This window comes from Marmota flaviventris, chromosome 16 (assembly GCF_047511675.1).
Source record: "Marmota flaviventris isolate mMarFla1 chromosome 16, mMarFla1.hap1, whole genome shotgun sequence".
Taxonomy (NCBI): Eukaryota; Metazoa; Chordata; class Mammalia; order Rodentia; family Sciuridae; genus Marmota; species Marmota flaviventris.
Window position 1 is genome coordinate 18,458,183 of NC_092513.1, and position 21,797 is coordinate 18,479,979.

The following is a 21,797-nucleotide window of genomic DNA, read 5'->3' on the forward strand; positions in this document are numbered from 1 at the left end:
CTCTCATGTGTGTTGCCTTTTCACTTATGTATGCATTTTTAAAAAGAAAAGTGTCTGTTTCATTTAATTATAAAATGCTTATAATAGTCACAAAAGAAACTGCTACTAGATATTGCCTCTGGAGAGGGGAAAGGAAGCACCAGGGAAAGGGTATGAAGCAGACTCGCTTTTCACTTTATCCTCTTGCATAGTTCTTTCATTACTAATAAGATGGTTTATTACTAACCCATGATAAGATGGGTTATAATGCTTTTGTGTTATTCTAATATGCTACATTCTAGAGTAATTTATTAAGCAGGACTAAATAACTTACCTAATACGCCTACCCTTAGAGAGTTCTGAGGATTAAAAGAAAAAATACACAGAAAGCTTTCAAAAAAGTGCTACACAAGAAAAAAGTTCTCAAAACATGTTGATGACCACTTTTCTATTACAGAAATATTAAATTCTGGAAACATGGAAATAATATACTCCCTCCATCATTAACTCTGAGGTGCTGGAAGAAGACCTTCACAACTCCAAGAAGCCAGGAAAAAAAAAATGGCATTTGGGTCTAACAACACCCTACAAAGAAATATATGTCCTGAAGAACATGTGCTCATACTGCTTTTATGTATAGATGAGACAATAACTAAAATAGTAGCAAAATGTAGGAATTAAGATCAATAAAATCACTAACCGAATTATTCCATGAATGAAAACAAAACAATACAACTAAAGCCAAGTCCCAAGTATTTCTCAAAAGTATCAAACCAAGCCAGGCACAGTGACGCATACCTCTAAGCCCACAGGCTTAGGAAGCTGAGGCAGGAGGACTGACTGCAAGTTCAAAGCCAGCCTCAGCAAGTTAGCGAGGTCCTAAGCAAGTCAGCAAGACCCTGTCTCTAAATAAAATATCTAAAAAGGGCTGGGGGTGTAGATCAGTAGTTAAGTACATGTGGGTTCAATCCCCAGTACCCCCCCCAAAAAAATCAAACCAGACATAAATTCTAAAGAAGTCTTTCACCAAGCAACTCTTTATGACTATCTCTGTAAGTCTGATAAACCAATATCTTAAAAGATAAAAATAGAGCTTCTTACTTATGTAGTCATCTTACCCTCCAATATTTGGAGCACACAACCAAAAGTGACCTTTGCGTGAATGCACAAAAAGAGATGCTTTGACAATTCTGACAATAAATTGGTTTGGATTCCTCCTCAAATATTGGCTCAGTATCCTGAAAAGAAAAACATTTGTAAAACTTCAGGAATAGTTTTGTTGTCAGTTAAAATTATCACCCAACGCTAAAGACACCAACATAAAATAAAGGCATTGCTTGATACGTTCATCATTTTAGCCCCGCAGTTAGGAGAAAGGTAATTAAAAAACAGCAAAAATATACTCTGAAACACAGCTGGGCACAAACATCTTGGCTACAAAGCTACCCAGGATTTGTGTCCTGATGAGACAGTGTGTCATCACTCTAGCAAAGGCAGATGATAAAATTTTGCCTTGATCCTAATTTCTGTAAGTATATGTGTTTTAGGGAAGGAAGGGAGGGAGGGAGGGAGGAGAGAGACAAAAAAAAAAAAAAACCAATCAGTTCTTCTAGGATCTCCCATGCCTAAAATTTCCCTAGCTCCAGGGAGTAGCATCAATACTGTCAGAAAATTGATCTGCCCTTCTTATGATAAAAAAAAAAGAGAGAGAAGAAAAGAAAAAGAACTAAGAATCCATGCCCATCATACTGAGACAGAGACTAAAATTGACTTCATGTACTTTTCACAGTGGATTGCTTTATCTTTTCCCTCAAGCAAACTACCTTTTAACTTAATTTAAGCAAAAGCCACAGAGGAAAACTCTACCTCTTCTGTTCCTCTACTTCACGTTCTGTGCAATATGTTTCTCTATTTCCTAATCTTGGTGGTGCAGATGTCATCAGCCAAGAGAAAGAAATAATTCACTCACACATGCAGCACCCTAGAGATCTTTTATACTATGTCCCTAGGACCACAAAAAAGAAATAGCCTTTTCCTTCCCTTTTAAAAAAAGGAGGGAAGGGAGGAGTGTGTCCACTGAAACTTTAGATGTCAGAATAAGACCAGAGAAACCAATCCCAGTCTCACTTGTCTCACCTGCATGCCACTTATTTCAGAGGTGACGATCCACACCTTCAAGATGCCTGTCACTGAAAGTGCTACCACAGTGTCCTCTAAATCAAGAAGCGACAAGAAATCCAGGTTACAAACATAGCATGCTTTCTCTCTAAATGTTAAAACAGTTTGTTTTAATGAAATTAACAATAGCAGTTTCATAATTGGCAGAAAAACATAATTCTCTTTCATGAACTAGAAATAAGCTTTTGAAACATAGGTTAATTAAAAATCACCAACAATTCATAATTCGAGGAAAATTGTTTCTAGTTACTTAATTTTTTATTTCCAATTACCAAGTTTTTAATGATATCAACTGTTCTTGATTAATAGATTAACAAAGAAATTTTATTATTCAAAATTCACAACTTTCATTTAGCTATCACAGATAAGCAAGGCACTCATATTCTTCCCCCTTCCTCTACTACTGGCCTGCCTTCCAGTCACTTTTCTGCATAGTACCCACAGGCTGTGATCAAAAGAAAAACATGTGTGACACTATATGGTTGTCATCCATGGCTCCTGGCTCTTACTGCCTCCCCAGGGCAGACCAAATAGATTATGTTTCCCCAAGGCAGGTGGCAGCCAGGAAGAAATTCTCTGACCTACGCTGTCTGATAGTAGATCACAAGACTTTATTCCATTAGGTGTCTTGCCCCATAGACACCCCAAGAAAAGGGTTGAGAGAGTTTTGGAACAGCTGAACACACAGAGAATCCTGTAAAGTGTTACTCCTTGAGAGGGCCTGTAAGTTCCATGCTCCCTTCTCTTTACTCATCCTATGCATTTCTTCATCTGTACCCTTTGTAATATCCTTAATAATAAGCCAATAAACATAAGAGTTTTCCTAAGTTCTTCAAGCCACTCAAGCGAAATTAACTGAACCTGAAGAGGAAGGTGTGGAACCTCCTATTTGTAGCTGGTCAATCACAACACAAAGCACAGGTAAAAAACCTGGGGACCTGTGACTGGCATCAAAACTGGGGCAGGGAAGAAGTCTTGCATCTGAGCCCTTAACGTATGGGATCCGATGCTATGCCCAGCCAGTGTCAGAACTGAAAGGACTGCTGGCTGATGTCCTCTACAGGTCTGATGGTGTGCGTGCCGGTGGGGTGAAATCCCAAACCTTTTGAGGTCACCTCAATACATAAGTCTCAGTTCAGGGACCAGTCACAACAGCATAGTAAATATATGTAAACTTTTGAGAGGACAAGGCTTCAGAATTAGGGAGATATATGGTAAAATCAAAATCGCTTTTTTCTTTACTAATTAACCAATGAACTATGGATAACTTAACGAACCTATCTTAAATTTGGTATACTTACCTAAAAGCAAATAGAAATGGATAACCACAGGGCCTATCCTAATAGGCTGTTATCAAAATTAAGATACACCTTAGGTATAACATTGGTATATACCAATCCTTAATAAAGGTTAGTCACTGCTTTTGCTAAAATAATTGTTTGCATTTTTAAAAACCTCATCATATCACATGCAGTGGTTCCCTAGGCAACAGAAGGCACTGGAATGCACTGATCACAATTCATGACCCCTATACAGTAAAGCTGTAACACAACAATATATCTAAAACTCTGAAATACCCATAGACCAGAAAAAGGTAACTGCTGATTAAAAATTGCATGTTTGTAACATTATAAACAGATAACATCTAGAATTGCATGGACTCCAAAAAATTTTCCATTAAAGTTACATTCTATTCCATTTAGACCAAAGTGTACATGCATATAGAGTGTAAAAATTCAAAATATGCAAACTGCTTGGTCACAAAAATAGTCCCTTTTTAAAGAAGTCATTGATTGTAACTAAGATTGGAGGTAAGCATCCTAAAACTGAGTTCCCTATTGCCTGGAATATTAAATCAAATCTCATTTCACTGTTATGCTCAGGAAGATAGCTGTAATTCTCCACTACACATCACAACCCACGTCGCTTCGGGCATTCTTAGCAGAGACTATTCATCATCTAGAGTGGGAGCCAGCAAGCTACAGCGCATGGATCGACTCCAGCCCACTCAAGAGGTAGCAAAGGCAAGCTCCCACAGAGCTGAAGACACTTCCTTCATATAAGCAACGGAACACAGTAACAACTCTGGAGTCCATCTGGCCACCAGTCAGCCAGACCTAAGAACCTCTGGGTTCTTAGGCAAAGACTCTGCCACCCTAAACCTCATCAGTCTCCTCATTTATATGAGAAATAACAACAGCAAGTACCCCAAGGGGTACTGTGAAACTTGGTCAAATACAACTGTTTAGCATATTATACCTGATACTGTAAGCACTCAATAAATAAAGTCCCTGTGGTGGTAAGAACTAACAGTCAATCTCTATAGAAAAACACCTAACTATGTAGCCACTGGGAGAAAAAGAGTGCTCCTCAATAGGCTTAAAATAACATACACTCAACATTCAGCATTTATCAATGTTCTTTTCTTAAATAATTTATATTTGCTCTCAAGGTTGTTACTGAAAGGTTTTTAATTCAAAACAAATGAACAAAAGACAATAATATTTATGTCAAGTATGTACCAGACAGGATCTTTTTTCAAAATATATTTATTTGTTCTACTAAGTTATGCATGACAGCAGAATGCATTTTGACACATCATACATAAATGGAGTATAACTTCTCATTTGTCTTTACCAGGAGCTTTGATTAATCTCCTCCCTTTTCAATTTCTCCATATGAAACAGAAATACTTCCTGTGTCTCTTAGCAAGTGACAAAACCACAATCCATAAATATACAGGTGAAGTCACAGTTTCTCCCACCATACCCAAAAAGGGTTACAATACCCCTCCTCCACGTCAGAAAATCACATGTGGCTAAGGCCCACAGCTAGTGATTCCTCCCATAGAATGAAGACAATGTAACATGTTAAATCTTAATTAAATCAAATTCTCCTTTATGAAGCAGGAAACAGACCACAAATTATTAAAGCTATTATTTCTTAATTTTCTTTTTTCTTACATAATATAATCAAAATTATTAATTTTAACAAATTATAAACTTGACAGTAAACCAAGCAGTAAGTCATAAAGCAGACATCTAAAGGGAACACACTGACCTTGTGTCCGATGGGATCGAATAATACTCATGGAGCTAATCCAGTCTGGTGATATCTTTGATACTAAGGAGTATAACACCTCAAGGCTGGTAGCATCCACCACAAGGATTTCAGGGTAATGTCCGTGGCATAAAAGTCTTCCTTCTCGCTGATTTCCAGCAGAGAATTGGTAAAACTATATTCATGTTAAAAGGAAAAAGGATTTTTAAAGGTCCCTTTTTAGCTCAGATACTTAAATTAATAGCATTCATCAAGCTTACTATGATATTTTCCTAAATGCTAAACTCTTCCAGTAACATTTTCATGTAAGTACAATATAGTTCATATTAAATGTATGTAGTACACACATACAAATACATCAATTTCTATTAATAATTTTAAACATATAACAAAACTTATTCTTTTCCTAGCCTTGTATCCTCTGTTTTGAACTGTTTGGGGGCAGAATTCATGATAATTCTTTCTTTTATTCCCATATATAGCATCTAAAACAGAATTTTTGAGTTAACTTGCAAAGCACCTGAATAACTCCAGCTTCACAAATCAAATCAAGAGTAGCTCAGGTGGGTCACAAAAACAAAACACAAATTCTAAATGAATGGTAAGAGGTGAGTACAGGCTTATAATTACTAAGTATAACTAAATAAATCTAAAGTAAAGGATAATTGACATGCTAATAATCAGAATTAGATTCCAATTAGACAAAGTGTTATTTCAGATAAGTGTATAAGAAAACTGTATAAATACAGCATGCACTTACACTTTGTAGAAGAAAAAATAGCAGAAGAACCAATATAATCCTGATCCATGTTCCACTAATACCAATAACTACTAATAGCAATAACTACTCAAGAGGCTAGATGGTTTTCCACCAACCACAGAGTAGAGGAAGAATATCTATCAAAACAAGACCAAAACATATCAAAGGACCTGTCTTCCCTCAGCCTCAAAAAAAAGGCGACTCTTTAGTGGACTCAGTCTCCTAGAGGATTTTTAGAGGGTGAAGACATTTCTGGACTACTAAATGAATAACAAGAGCACAAGCAAGGCAAAGCACAGAGGCCAATGTTGTAACTACTCCACACTATGAAATCCTGGGTCCGGTCTGCCTCACACTCTTTAATCCTATTCCCAGAACTTGACCTTGCATATAAAGGAATACACTCTTATCTTAATTGTGGAGTACCTGTATGCAAAGGAGTACAACTCTGATGTTGTACAAAAGAGTAAACATTGATCCTGGAACAAATCAACTAAATGTAAGGTAGCATCTCTAAAACAGGGGTAAGGTTATGGAGGTGTGGTGGCTAATCAAATGCAGATTACCACAGTAGGCAGCTCTAGATCTCAGAAATTCAATCCAAAACACAACACAGCAAAGGAGATTCCCAGGGACTGCCAAGCAGTACAACAGAAAAATGCCACAGTAGAAAAAAAGAAAAGAAAGAAAGAAAAATGCCACAGTAATTAGCCTTGAACTCCATAAGGGGAGGAGTAGCAAGGTGGAAAGGCAAGGTGCAGTGAGGCAATCTGTCAGTATTCATCCACCACCAGCAAGGAGAGATGTCACTACAGCCACCAGAGAGGGACTCCCTCCTGAGGGTGAGATATTTTATTAGAATTGCCTGGCTAAACAACTCCCACCTTTTGCTGTAAAGTCAAATTCAAACACTCGATCTTCTAATTCAACTTCCAGAACACTTTGATACTAGCAAAGAAAGTATCCTAAATGGAGAAGCAAGTTTTTCACACATTAAAAAAAAAAAAGAGAGAGAGAGAATGTCCCACATGGTAATTTAATAAATTGGCAATGCCTTGTGAGTTCAGTTAAGTGTCAATGTCACCAAAGTTTATCATCTCTGAGGATATAAAAAAAAAGTACTCTCTTCTGAATTGCAAAGGAAACTGCTACCACACTAGTAAATTTTCCACAAAGCATCTTCTATTTAGAGATGGCAGCCAATCTAAATATAGAAGGGCTAATATGGGATTTGAAAAATAGCAGGCACTGAAAATATGTTGAACAAAACATAATTTTCCATAATATGTAAGATGAAAGTTTTTAAAACATAAATCAAAACTGTACAACAGTCAAGATAATTGTTAAAATTAAACTAAATTATAAAATCAATGAATCTACATCATTTTATTCCCACTTTTCTGTCTACATACCTTATCGATTCCTCACATGATAAAAATAAATATATGCCTTTTAAATAAAAAGCACATACCCTAAAAACATTGATGAAGCTATTTCTTAAATTTGCCAGGGCAATAAATAGCCATGGAAGACCCCATATCACACTGATCACCACCTCCCTACAAACATTTTCCTTTACTTTTAAATTTTGTTGGAGCACCTTCGGGATTAATTTTGTTAGTTTGTTTTAAGGGAGGCAATGTGATGCAAGGGCAGGACACAGTGTCCAGAGTCAGACAAATCTGATGTGGAATCTTAGTGCCAGGAATGACTCACTGTTACGCGTGGGCAAGTCATTTTATATCTCTAGGCTTCAGCATCCTTTTACGTAAAATGATACATTCCAAATTTAATTTTTAAGGATGCAGAGAAGATTAAATGAAACCCAATAAGGAAACTCCTCTAAGTATTACCTCAAGAAATGAGTTCTCTTCTCCTTCCATTCCTTCCCCAATGAGAAAATGATTGATCATATTTCCTATATACCTCATAATATTCCCAACACTCAATATAGTAAACAACAAGGAAACTGAAGCAGAGAGATATTACAATTATGAAAAAGAATACCAGGAATGCATGTCAGAAGTTACAAGTTCCTGTGTAATACTCTACAAATTGAGCCAGGTATACGAAATAGTCATTTCTTTTGACAGAGTTGGGAAGTATTTAAAATGAGCTCAAAGGCCAAACCAGCACATATACTAAAATTGGAACGATACTGAGAAGATGAGCATAGCCCCTACACAAAGATGACACATGAAATCCTGAAGCACTCCATATGTTTTGCTCCAGGCTTGGGATTCAAGCAGTGGGAGGACTGCTTCTCAGCAAGGTGGGTGTAAGAGGGAAAATTCACTGGAATTCAGTATCAGGCCGTCAGTGTTTCTTGGAGACTCAGAAATATAGTTTCATTGAACAAGGAACAAGAAAGTACATTGGAGCCAAATCGACAGTGGCCCTGGCCATGATGCTGGTTCACCGCAGACGGGAGGGATAACAGAGAAACACAACAGACAAATTTGACATGGAAAAAACTTTAGATCAGAAACGCAGCCTGAACTTAGCGGGTCCACAAGCTGCACAACGAAGTGGTGTCTGAAAAGTGCTCTGCATTTTTCAACTGGCAAGTGGAGAGCTGAGGAGGGAGCCATCTTGAGGCGGCCACTGTGCAGCTGCTGCTGCAGGAGCAACACTGCATCACATCAAGCATTGCCATGTCGCCCCTGCAAGCACCTCACAGGGGGCCTGGGGTGTACCTGGAATATGAGTGAAACAAGCACACACCAGATTGTACCTATGGGGATTCAAGCCAGAAAGACAGGGGAGTGCAACTCACTTTCCCTTTGAGTCTGGTGGCTCCCATGACCTGCTGAAGAGTCAGGAGGTCAGAACAGAGGGGTGAATTTGTGAGCAAGTAGAATTCTTGGGAGGCTCCTGAGTTCCAGAATCCCCACAGACATTGGCATCAGCCTGGCCCTGGGGTATGTTGATTTAATCTCTCCAGAGCTAGGCTCCCTCACCACTCCAGCCAAAAATTTAAAAAAAAAAAGTTAAGCCTGATAGATCTAAGTCCTAGCTGTTTTAACTTCTCTCTTAGAACTCTGCAGCAGCCCACCCTGGGAACGCATCTGTCTAAACTGTCGAGACAAAACTCCAACCAACAGGACTTCCCATTCTGTCCTACCTTATACTGGTGAGAAGAGAAGCTGAGAGCCATTTCAGCCAGCTTCAGTTTTAGGGCACTCAAGCTAGCAGCTCAGAGAACAACACAAAAAGAGGAAGAGGAAGGGATTAACAACCCTCAGCCCTTGCGTTCCCTCTCTCTGTACATAGCCCAAGAAGAAATGGAAAGGACGGAGAGGCATAAGCAGGGACCGTCCACTCTTATTAACTGTTTTGACTACCACGGGGCAATGGACAAAGTTCTTTCCTTAAGAATCTTTTATCCAAGCTGGGATTGTGGCTCAGTGGTACAGCGCTTGCCTAGCATGTGTGAGGCACTCACTGGGTTCGATCCTCAGCACCACATAAAAAATAAATGAATAAATAAATAAAGATACCGTGCCCACCTACAACTAAAAAATTTTTTTTAAAAAATAATAATAATCTTTTATCCTTTTTTTTTCCTCTTTTTCTTTTTGTGTTCTTGCTGTGTTGATTTGTTTGTAGGTATATACATATTTATTTCTTCTCCTTTCTCAGTTTTAGTATTTTTTGTGTTTTGTTTTTTACAATAGCTATTTTTCCTTGTCTTTTAAGGGTTAGGGCATTTGGTTTATTTATTTTGACTCTGTTTCATTTTTGTTTGGTTTTTTTGTTTCTCTTGTTTTTTGTTTCTCCACTATTCTGCTAACACCCGGGTTCTCTCATTTCCTATTTCTCTCTCCTTTACTTTGGTTTTTCTACTATCCCTCCTCCTTCTCTATAACCACACCAGATACATCTCTTCTGCATTATCTCTGTTCATATTTTGAACACTCTAAACTCTCTTCTACCTTCCTGTCACATTTTCTTTTCTCTTAATAAACTTCATTTTATCATCTGTTAGAACTATTAGGTCTATGTTACTCCACCCCACCCACTCATGTTGTTGCAGTTATTAGTGCTGTGGATGACACAGTTGACATCTGCTGTGCATTTAACTACCAGATTTGGTTCGTGGCTATTTATTGTTTTTTGCTAACAATTGGTAACCCCTCCATTCCTATTTTCATGGTAATCACTGTTGGGAACCCGGTATTTATTTTAATGCTGTATATTGTTTGCCTTGATTGCTGCTGTTGTTTCTTTCTCCTTTTTCTGTGCAGTGCTGGCAATCTGCAGGGATACTACAAGTTCACAGGGTAAAGACTCTGCTGCTAAACTAAACCCAGCCAAAAGACTGTGAACCTTGTTCTACATACAAATTTGCCTCACTCAAATGTCAATTGTACTTTAATAGAAAGAACAGAAGAAACATAACCCCAAACTAATGATAAGGCCCCAAATAGGAACAGCCAGCAAGGGAAGGTGTCAGGTTCTACTCCTGGACATTCATTCCTACAACAAAAACAGAATTGAAACAAAGGTGGTGGACATCACATCTGCAGTGGGGTCTTAATCTACATAACTCTAGAACACTTTGGCAAGAGGAGGCTAGGCCCTAGAAAGATCCACACGTAAGAGTGAAAGACTAATCTATCCCAATACAAGTATAAAACCCAACACAGGAAAACAAGAAAAAGCAAGGTAATATGATGCCACCTAAAGTTCATAATTCAACAGCAACTAACTCCAAAGACATTGAAGTGAATGAAATATCAGATAAAGAATTCAATACATACGAAGCCCTTTTTATTTCTTATTTTGTGACAGGGTCTCATTAAGTTGCTTAGGGTCTCGATAAGTTCCTAAAGCGGCTTTGAATTCATAATCCTCTTATGTCACGACTCCAAAGTCACTGGGATTATAGGTATACACCATCACACCCAGCAATGGAGACAGAGATATTGAAAAAGAACTAAATAGAAATCTTGGGGAAAAAAAACAATAATTTTTTTTTTTTTAATGTTAAGTTAAAAGACTCTCTAATAGAGTAGACCAAACTGAAGACAGAATTTCAGAGCTGGCAGATGAAGTGGCCAGGCTTGAACATTCACATAGTATTAAAGCAAAGAAAATAAGTAAACATGGCTGGGCACAGTGCACACCTGTAATCTCAGCAGCCCAGAAGGCTGAGGCAGGAGGATCCCTGGTACCTCAAAAATAAGTAAACAAACAAACAAACATGATCAGAATATACAAGAACTCTGAAACATTAAGACACCAAATTTAAGAATCATTGGAATTAAAGAGGATTCTAAGATTCAGGTTAATGGCAATGGATAATCTCTTCATGAAAATAATAACAGAAAATTTTCCAAACCTTCAGAATGAGAAAGACATCCAGATACAGGAGGCATTCAGAACCCCAAATAGATGAGATGAAAAAAGAACCTCTCTCTGACACATTATAATTAAAATTCCTAACATACAGAACTAGGATACAACTTAAAAGTCTCAAGAGATAAACATCAGGTCACATTTAGAGGCAAAGTAATTGGAATTAAGTCTGATTTCTCAACACAAACTGTTAACATCCACAAGGACTTGGAATGGTGTTTTCCAAGACCTGAAAAAAAAATAACTATCAGCCAAGATTGCTACATCCAACAAAGCTATCCTTTGGAATTGATAAGGAAATAAAAACCTTTCTAAATAAGTAGAAACTAAAAGAATTCAAGACTTTTAAGCTGGCATTACAGAAAATACTTAAAGAACTATTTCACACAGAACAATATCAAAAACAAACCCCAGAACTCACAAATGGACAAATTTCACTTGAAGAATAGCTAATCAAATGAGAAATAGGACAAAATTAAACATCAGAAATAAATTAAAATGGCAGGAATTAATAAACCTCTCTCTATAATAACACTGAATGTAAATGGTCTCAACTCTCCGATTGTAAAACATACGCTGGCAGAGTAGATAAAAAACAAGACTCGACGATATGTTGTTAGCAAGAGATTCACCTTACAGGCAGAGACAGCCTCCTGAAAGTGAAATGATGGAGACTGGGATTCCATGCAAATGGAGCTCCCAAACAAGCAGGAGTAATGACTCATATCTGACAAAAGCACACTCCAAGCCAAAATTAATCAGAAGAGACAAAGAAGGTCACTTCATATGATGAAAAGAACAATCCAACAAGAAATTATAATGACAGTAAATATTTATGCCCCAAATATTGGTGCAACCAATCATTTAAGAGACACTACTCAAATTAAAGACTCAGTCTCTAGTACAATAATACTGTGAGATTTCAACACAACTTTCTCACCAATATGTACAGTTCATTCATACATAAACTCAGTAAAGGCTCTTCAGAAGCAAAAAAATAAAAATAAATGGATTTAATGAACATCTATAGACTATTTCATCTAACAACAGCTGAATACACTTTCTTCTCAGCTGCTCATGGAACTTCTCCCAAAAGACCATATTTTAAATCATAAAGCAACTCTAAGCAAATATGAGAAAATTGATGCAATTCCTTTCATCTTATCTGACCAAAATGGAATGATATTAGAAATCAACACCAAAATACCCTAAAGAAACTATGTGAACACATGGAGACTGAACTGTACTCTTTTGAATGATGAATGGGTGATAGAAGAAATCAGGAGAATTCTTAAAATCAAGTGAGAATAGTGATACAAACTACCAAAACCTTTGGAGTACTATAAAGGCAGTTCTAAAAGAAAAGTTTATAGCTATGAGTGCCTACATAAATAAATCAGAAAGATCCCAAATAACCAATGATTCATATGAAGGCCCTTGAAAAACAAAAACAAACTAATTCAAAAACAATAGAAGGAAGAAAATAACAAGACCAACGCCAAATCAACAGAGAATTTAAAAAAAATAGGACAAAAGATCAATGAAACAAAGAGTTATTTCTTTGAAAAGATAAAAAAGATTGATAAGCCCTTCGTCAAACTAACCAAAAGAAAAGAGCCAAATTAATAAAATAAGAGGTAAAAAAGGAGAAATCACCAGAGCCATCACAGAAATCCATAGGATCATTAGAGACAATTTTGAAAATTTATACTCCAATAAATTGCAAAACTTAAAAGAAATGAATACATTTCTAGATACCTATGACCTGTCTAAATTGAATCAAGAGGTCTGAGGAAACCCAAACAGACTCACAATGAGAAGGAAGCAGTGATAAAAGATGGATTTTCAGCTAATTCTCCCAGACCTTTAAAGAAGAACTAATGCCAATACTCCTCAAATTATTCTATGAACTAGAAAGGGATGGAATACCTACAAATTTATTTTATTAAACCAGTATCACCCATTCCAAAACCAGGTAAGAACACATCAAAGAAAGAAAACTAGACTGCTATCCCTGATGAAGTTAGATGCAAAAATCCCTAATAAAATATTAGCAAGTCATATTCAACAGCATATAAAGAAGACTGTACCTCATGACCAAGTTGGTTTTATCCCAGAGATGCAAGGATGTTTTGACATATGCAAGTTTAAAAAATGTCAATTCATCACTTAAATAGAAGCAAGCACAAAAATCACAGTAATCTAAATGGATGCAAAGAAAGCCTTCAAACAAAATTCAGTACCCACTGAAAATAGTAAAGTAAGGATAGAAGAACCTCAGCTACATAAAGGCTATATAAAACAAACCCAACACCAACATTGTGGTGAGTGGGGGAAAAAATGAAAGCATTTCCTTTAAAATTCAGAACACAACAAGAATGCCCACTTTTACTACTTCTATTCAATATGGTACTAGAAATTCTAGCCAGAGAAACTAAGCAAGAAAAGGAAATAAAATGAATAAAAATAGGAAAGAAGATAAATTAATTCACATTAATTTATCAATGTGAATGAATGCTCCTATAGTTAAAAGATCTAAGAAGCTCCACCAGAAGATTGCTATGGTTAATAAACAAATTCAGCAAAGTAACAAGTTACACAATCAACATACAAAAATCAATAGCTTTTATATGAATCTGCTTAGAAAGAAATCAGGAAAGCAAGTCCATTCACAAAGGCCTCAAAAAACAAAGCTCACAATAAATCTAATCAAGGAGTGAATGACCTCTACAATGAAAATTACTGGGATACTGAAAAAAGAAAGAAATTGAAGAAGACACAAGAAGATGTAAAGACACCCCCCATGTTGATGGATAGGCAAATTTTAATATTATAAAATGGCCATACTACCAAAAGCAACATAGAGATTCAAGGTAATCCCCATCAAAATACCAATGACATTCTTCACAGAACTAGGAAAATAACAGTCCTAAAATTCATTTTGGGATATGAATAAAAGACCCAGAATAACCAGAGCAATTTTAAGCCAATAAAATAATGCTGAAGGCATAACAATACCTGACTTCAAATTACACTGTACAGCTATATTAATAAAAACTGTATAGCACTGGCATAAAAACAGGCTGCCAATGGTACAGAGTAGAAGACACAGAGACAAACCCACACTGAGACAATGACCCAACCCTTGTTAAAGGTGCCATAATCATACACTGGAGAAAAGACAGCTTTCTTAAGAAATGGTGCTGGGGAAATTGGTTATCCATATATAGAAAAATAACACTAGATCTTTATCTGATACCCTGCACAAAAGTCAACTCAAAATAGATCAAAATTCAACACTGTAAACAATTAAGAAAATGTAAATCAAAACTACACAGATTTCATCTCACTCCAGTGAGATGACAGCCATCAAGAATATAAACAATAATAAATGCTTGTAAGGATGCGAAGAAAAAGAAACACTTTTACACAATTGGCAGGATTGTAAATAAGTACAAACACTATTGAAATCAGCATGGAGGTTCCTCAAAAAAGTAGGAATGGAACCACCATATGACCCAGCTAGCTATACCACTCCTCAGTATTTATCCTGAAGAATTACAGTCATCACACTTTAGCATTATATGCATACCCATGTTCATAGCAGCACAATTTGCCATAGCCCAACTATGAAACCAGCCTAGATATCTGTCAATGGATGAATGCTTAAAGAAAATGTGGTATATATAAAAATAGAGTTTTATTAAGCCATAAAGAAAAATGAAATTATGTCATTTGCAGGAAAATAGATGGAACTTGAGAATATCATGTTAAGCAAACAAGCCACAGTATCAGAAAATCAAAGGTTGTATGTTTTCTCTCATATGTGTAAGCTAGAGAGGAAAATGGAAAATAAAGGTCAAGGGTGGGGAAATCTCATGAAAACTGAAAGGTATCAGAAAAGCAGAAGAAATGAATCAGGAAGAGGGAGTAAGACAGGTAAAGAGGATATTGGCTAAATTACATGCTTATATTGTGTGCATGTACAAATACGTAACAATGAATTTCACCATTGTGTACCAATAAAAAAAATATGGAAAAAATAAAAATGATATTTTGACTTCAAAAAAGGAGACATGACCCAAAAAGGGGATCAACTTACCTTAATCACAAATGGAACAGCTTTGGCAGGAATTAATTCCATTCTTTAAAATCTGGGGCACTTGCCCAAGTAGTAAAGACGTTTTGTTATAATTTGGATTCTAAGTGTCTCCCAAAGGTCAATAAAGGGTTGGTCCCCAGGGTGGTGCTACAGGTAGGTGGTGGATTCTTTAGCATGTAGGGCCCAGTAGGAGGTCTTTGGGTCATTTCAGGCATGCACTTGAAGAGTATTGTAGAGCCCCGGTCTCTTCCTCCCATTTGCTTCCTGGCCATGAGGTGAGCAGTTTTGCTCCACCACACACTCCCTGCCATTACCATCTGATATCCCCACCAAAGGCCCAAAAGCAATGAGCCTTCCTAATTATGGACTAGAACTTAAAAAGCCATAATAAAAAATAAGCCTTTGATATAATAAATTGATTATCTCAGGTATTTGCTATAGTATCAGGAAGGCGACTAACACAAGATCTCATTTGGGTAACTAAGAATGCCTAAAACAAAAGTGGTAATTTGCTTATCCTAAACCCTTCTTCATTGGGTTTAGGATAAGCAAATTACCATTACCACCCAACTCTAGCATCTTATGAGGAATACTTTTCTACAATTCTAGTCTTATTCCTTCCCAGCATTTTTCACACAAAAATACATGATCAATATTTCAAACATTATTAAATTACATATTTGTTGTAAATTGTACTGACTTAGTCACAGAAATATATACTAACCTGTATGCCAGTATGTGTGCAGGCTAATTTTGTAAACTCAATGCATCTGCCATCATTCACGTCCCAGAGGCACATCTCTCTATAAAACAAAACAAATAGCTAACTTTAAATTTGATTTGCTAAAAGCACTGTTTCAATTTGTTACAGTGGTTTAAAATTAATTACTGTTATTAGAAGTAATAACACTAATCTATTACAGATTATAGCTAATACTCATTATTGCTGTTGGCCAAAATTTCCAGTGCTCCCATTCACCATCGCAATCCCCCTTCCAACCTGTCCACCCCACCTCAGTCCACATCCTCTCTACAGTAGGAATGCACTTCCTGGTTCCCTATTAGTTGGCAGAGTCTTGGGAGCATTTCTGGCCAGAACTACTGCAAGGCCCTTCAGAACTGTTTTTCCTCTGCCTCTGCTGTAGGTAATGGCTACGACATCAACCTAAAGTAAGGACAATGATGAAGCCAGGCACAGCCTTCACATGACAAGTAAGTGACAAAAACAAGACATGGACTTTTAATTTAAACTACTGAGCACTGCCATTTGTTAAATGCAGCTTGAAATGCAGCACTACAGAAAACAAGGCAAAGTTGAAGGCAACTGAATTCCAACCTTTGCAAATTAAATATAATATTCCAGTTTTGATACTGAATTAATTGCAAATTTATTAAGTGCACACACACTACACATACACACACAAAAAAAAATTTATATCACAAAATAAAGATGTAATGTTGAAAATTAGAAATGGCAATATGCTTTTTTATTTTGAAGAAATAAGAGTTAAAGAAGAAAGTATTAATAAAATGCAATGATCCTGATATTACCAGGATATCCTTACAGTATAATTTTCTTACATCTCACCTGACATAATTTTTCAAAGAACACTCAATTTATAACAAGCATTCTACTGTAAATTATCCTTTCATTGACCAAAGGTTCTACATTGTTGTCTGACATCTTCTCTTCTTGTTCCAAAAAATTACACAAGGTTCTCTTCTAATCCATAAACTATGGGGAAAGAGGGAGAATAATGTCTAATTTTCTTCAAATTCCCTAACTTGCTTCAATAGTACATGGGATCAATATACAATTTTCAAAGTACCAAAAATATTTCTTAAATTCCTCAAACTCTGAGCCCTAATGCTATTATTATTTAATGACCTACTTCTCCAAAAGCAAGTTATGTTCTAAGACTTAGGAACACACAGTTAATGTATTTATAACTTCATAAACATTATAAACTTCATAAACTTTATCATAGCTATATATAACTTCATAAACTTTATCATAGCTTCATCTCCCAAATATATTCCAGTCTAGCATCATTGAGGATTTTTTAAAAATTCTTGAAGTTGTCTATTGACTCAATAACAATGCCATGGAGATCATACTTTAACTTTTATAGTATTCTGAGTTTCTCAAAATCAAGGCAAAGAAAGAATCATAAATTACAATGGAAGTATTCCAAAATAATTAATAGTATAAAATTCACATCCTTAAAACCATCATTCAAATATCTTCCTTTATGTTTAGACAATGGAAGAAGATAACTCCAAAAGAAACAAACAACAAACAAATAAGCAAACAAAATAATTCCCTATTTACTAACACACAATACTAGTTCTAAAGACATAAGTAAAAAATATAAATATCACATAGCAACCCATAAATTGTACAATTCTTTTGTGCAAATTAAAAAAACAAGTTTTTAAAAATATGTAAAATTTTAGAAAAAAGAGAAAGCTGACCAAAACCAAAAAACAGAATACTTACCCACTTGCAGATGCACTCACAATATACTGTTTGTCACTAAAAGCACAAGCTTTAGACAAACAAGTAATTGCTGCTGTGTGACCAAATAACAGTGCTCGAGGATTAACCTAGAAATGCAAAAATTTGCTGGTGTAAATATCACATTTAAAAAAACCAACCTTTTGATTAGTAATCATGTTAAATATTTGATATACACATACAGATACAGATTTGAAAAAATTTGCTCAAAACACTAAAAACTAGGAGTAAACAGTGAACTCTAATCCATATAATGCTCACAATCATCCTTTCACAGTAGTTCTGAAGTCAAAGTTGGAATGACAAGAGGCTATACTACTACATGATCAGATGAAGAAAGACAGCGAAGATTCAAACTAAGGCAGAATGCTGGGAAAGGAGGTTAAGAATCTAAATTAATATATAAAACAGGATAATCTGGCCTCACTTATTTTTAAATATCACTGATCTGAAAAAGCTTTAAGAGTCTCTGGATTCATAACCCCCAACACAGAAGGCAGGTACCCTTCTAAAAGCTACTAGTAGTATTAACTGTCAGGAAGAAGAACCTTGATGAAGCACTGGTGTAGAGACAGTGTCTAGTGGAAAGGCTGGCTTAATATTACTATTCTAAAACAGTCGGGCAATCAGCTCCCAAATTTATAATAAAAGTATTATAAAATCACTAATAGTATAAAATTCACATCTTAAAACCATAATTCAAATATCTTCCGATAAGTTTAGACAATGGAAGAAAATATTCCAAAAGAAAAAACATCCTGATTACTACGTATTCTGCTATTAGTTATAAATACATTAGAAAAAAAAGAAAATATAACATCACATGATAACCCATAAATATGTACAATTTTTATGTGTCATATAAAATTGACATAAATTTGTACCAAATGTCATAAGTTGTTCAGGTTACTTCAGAATGTATTTTTATTAAATATTTATTACATGCAAATAATATTTACAACATACATTGGATACAAAGAATAAACTGAATAGCAACATCCAACACACAGTTTAAGAAACAGAATATGACCAATATCTTTAAATTCCCTCCATTTAAATATCCTCCATGGTATCCATTTTGTAATTGTCTATCAATGGGGGCAATAAAAAGGATTTAAAAAGGCATACATGCTATAAAGGAAAAAGTAAAACTACCTTTATTCATAGACAACATAATCAGATATAAAGAAAATCCTTCTAAAAATATAGCATGGTCATAATACATAGGGTAAAAATACCAAAAAGCAACCATATTGCTAAAAATTGAAAATAGATCATTGTACACTAAAACAAAAGCATATGGCTCTACTATCATCAGATAAAAACAAAAAGTTATATAAATGTAACTATAATCTGACCATACTTTCATAAGTACAGTGTTAGCCAAAAAATAGAAAACATCGATATAATATTTTCATAAATCAATGTGTCTTTAAAGAACAAAAATTCATTTATTAAACAAAAGTTTTCTGGGGCATTAAAAAGAAAAGATTTTAAGAAACTATTCTGAACGACCACTAAATAGCAAAGAAAGGAAGAATAATCATGATAAGGAGATAACCACCCTAAAATACATCTGTGCCTAATATCAGTGCTAGATGGCAACTACTTTGGTCAAACATCCAGACACTTCCAGGAGCTGAGTGCAGTAGCCTGCACCTTGAGTCCAGATATTGGGTAGGCTGGGACAAGAGGATCACTTGAGCCCAGGAGTTCAGGACCAACCTGGGCCATATAGTGAAACCTTGTCTCCAGTAAACAAAACAATATAAAATAAAAAACAAAAATTCCAGAGGAAATAAGCATTATTAGAGAAAAAAATATGTTAGATTATTACATTTGTACCTTTTATTTATATCCTAGCATGTTCTACAAAAATTTGTTACATCATAGTTAGTAATGAAATATTTCACACTTAATCAGACCAAAGAAATATCATAAAATAATGTTTGACCAATCCATAAAGATTATTCATTCATCCTCAATGATCACACAGTTCAGAAGCAAAAGTTATCAAGTTATCACTGGCAAGGCAAGAATAAAAAGATGGGATATGCCATGCCAGATCTTAAACATAAATTATAACACTGATATTCCAGCCAGAGATTTTGAGGCCACTCAGCCATCATTCTGCACTTCTCTTTTTTTAAATTCCCTTTAGCTTTTTTTCCCTACTACCTGACATGCTATGATTATCATTCATTAATCATTAATCAATCCTTCGTATTGATTAATGACAACAGCTTAATTCACATTCCCTCACCCAAACCTTACCCCAACCTTGTGTTAAATAGGCAAGACCCTTTATAAAGTATACTTTTACCACACCTGGTGTATTGCTTGATATCCTCTCTCATGAGTCAAGAGCAGAAAATACAATGCAACCTCCCAAAACAATTAGGCCAAGCTTTCTAAGTGCAAGAAATGTGGTTTGTAATATTATCTTTGTATCCAAGTGCCTAGAATTTTAAATGCCAATTATTGTTAAACTAATAAGTTTGGATTTAACTGATTACTTTCTGAATATTACTTGTCAATATTAATCCTCACATGTTCTGTATACTCGCCAATGTGATCCAGTCATGTTTCCCCAAATTCCTCCTTCCTGGCCTCTCCAAACACAAGAACAATCAACGGTCAGCAAAATTCCCTATAGTGTCAATGGCACTTCTGAATATAGCTTTCAAACTCCTTGTCCTAATCAAAACCTGGAATTCCCCCGAGGACAGCCTCCACTGAAACCCTCTCAACTGGTGGTGATTTTTTCCTCTATCACGTGTACTACAATGCCTGAAAGAAGATTGTCTTCTTTGCCCCTCATTCTAAGCTCCAGAACTTCTGGTTTTTCCTCCTCCAACCCTTAGCACTTTTGTATGAATGCAGGTAGGTTGGTTGCTCTTTATGTAGAAATGCAAAAGATTTCTTATACTAATCAGCACCTACCTTATTATATTCATTACAAATAACAGTTACTCACCCTCATCTCTTGAAGCCTCTAACACTTGGCTCACCATTTCACTCTCCATTGCTTCTGGTATCTTACTTCTAGGTGTTTTACTATCAGAAAAGGTTTGTAGTAGTACTCAGGCCTCACTTCTAACCTCCTTACCTCCAATGATCTTGGTAATACCCACTGCACTGCCTTCAAGTTCCCTGATCATTAATAAATGAACTACTCTAGAATTTTATTTGGCACCTCTCCTTCTAATCACTACCTCCTGCCATTTTAATTCCCTCCATTTCAAGTCCCAACAATTCTTCAGTCCCCCTAAAACCTCAATTCCATCTCATTCTACCACAACTGCACTATCCATTATCCTTCAACCCCACTACCCAACTTAAAAGTCCACGGTACATCATAATTACTACCCTGAATAAAACAATCAAGCCTTAAGTGCAATCTCTCCCCTGTTAAGCTTGCTAGGAAAACTTTATCCTAGTTAAACCTGGCTCTCTCTTTGGCTGGGACTTATACCCAAGAAACTGAAGGTGGGTGGAAACACTACACCACCATCTGTTTTCATATGCAATTGATGACATCTAATTTTTCAGAATCCTTGAGTGCTATCCAGCAGTCCTGCCTAATTTCTCTAGTCTACTCATACTCCCAAACCTCCCAGGTAAGCAACTTATCTCTCCTTAAACCTCCAGCGGGAACTCCCCTGTCCTCACTGTCAACTGAGGACCTTGTTTATTTTTCTGAAAAAAAAAAAAAAAATTGTAGAAGCATGAAGAAATTTCCACATTTCTACATAAAGAGCAACCAACCTACCTGCATTCATACACTTAAGGTTCCCTATCACGGTGAATGGTTTCTTGCTCTTATCAACCTGAGTGCT

General features: G+C 35.9%; 1 protein-coding gene and 1 non-coding gene across 3 annotated transcripts in view; one reads left to right on the forward strand and one right to left on the reverse strand.

Annotated features, from left to right (window-relative positions):
- Positions 1 to 21,797, reverse strand: part of Wdr7 (WD repeat domain 7) — a 326,007-nt gene that overhangs the window by 279,846 nt on the left and 24,364 nt on the right. For both annotated transcript variants that reach the window (XM_027949032.2, XM_071602717.1), the window contains exons 3-7: positions 17,941 to 18,047; positions 16,165 to 16,243; positions 5,218 to 5,392; positions 2,116 to 2,192; positions 1,098 to 1,217 (exon numbers count right to left, since the gene is read on the reverse strand). In XM_027949032.2, coding sequence (XP_027804833.2) covers positions 1,098 to 1,217; positions 2,116 to 2,192; positions 5,218 to 5,392; positions 16,165 to 16,243; positions 17,941 to 18,047 — 558 coding nt within the window. The remainder of the gene's footprint in view (positions 1 to 1,097; positions 1,218 to 2,115; positions 2,193 to 5,217; positions 5,393 to 16,164; positions 16,244 to 17,940; positions 18,048 to 21,797) is intronic.
- Positions 8,091 to 8,201, forward strand: LOC114103399 (U6 spliceosomal RNA). The gene has a single exon (XR_003584660.2). It is a non-coding gene; the product is annotated as a U6 spliceosomal RNA (small nuclear RNA).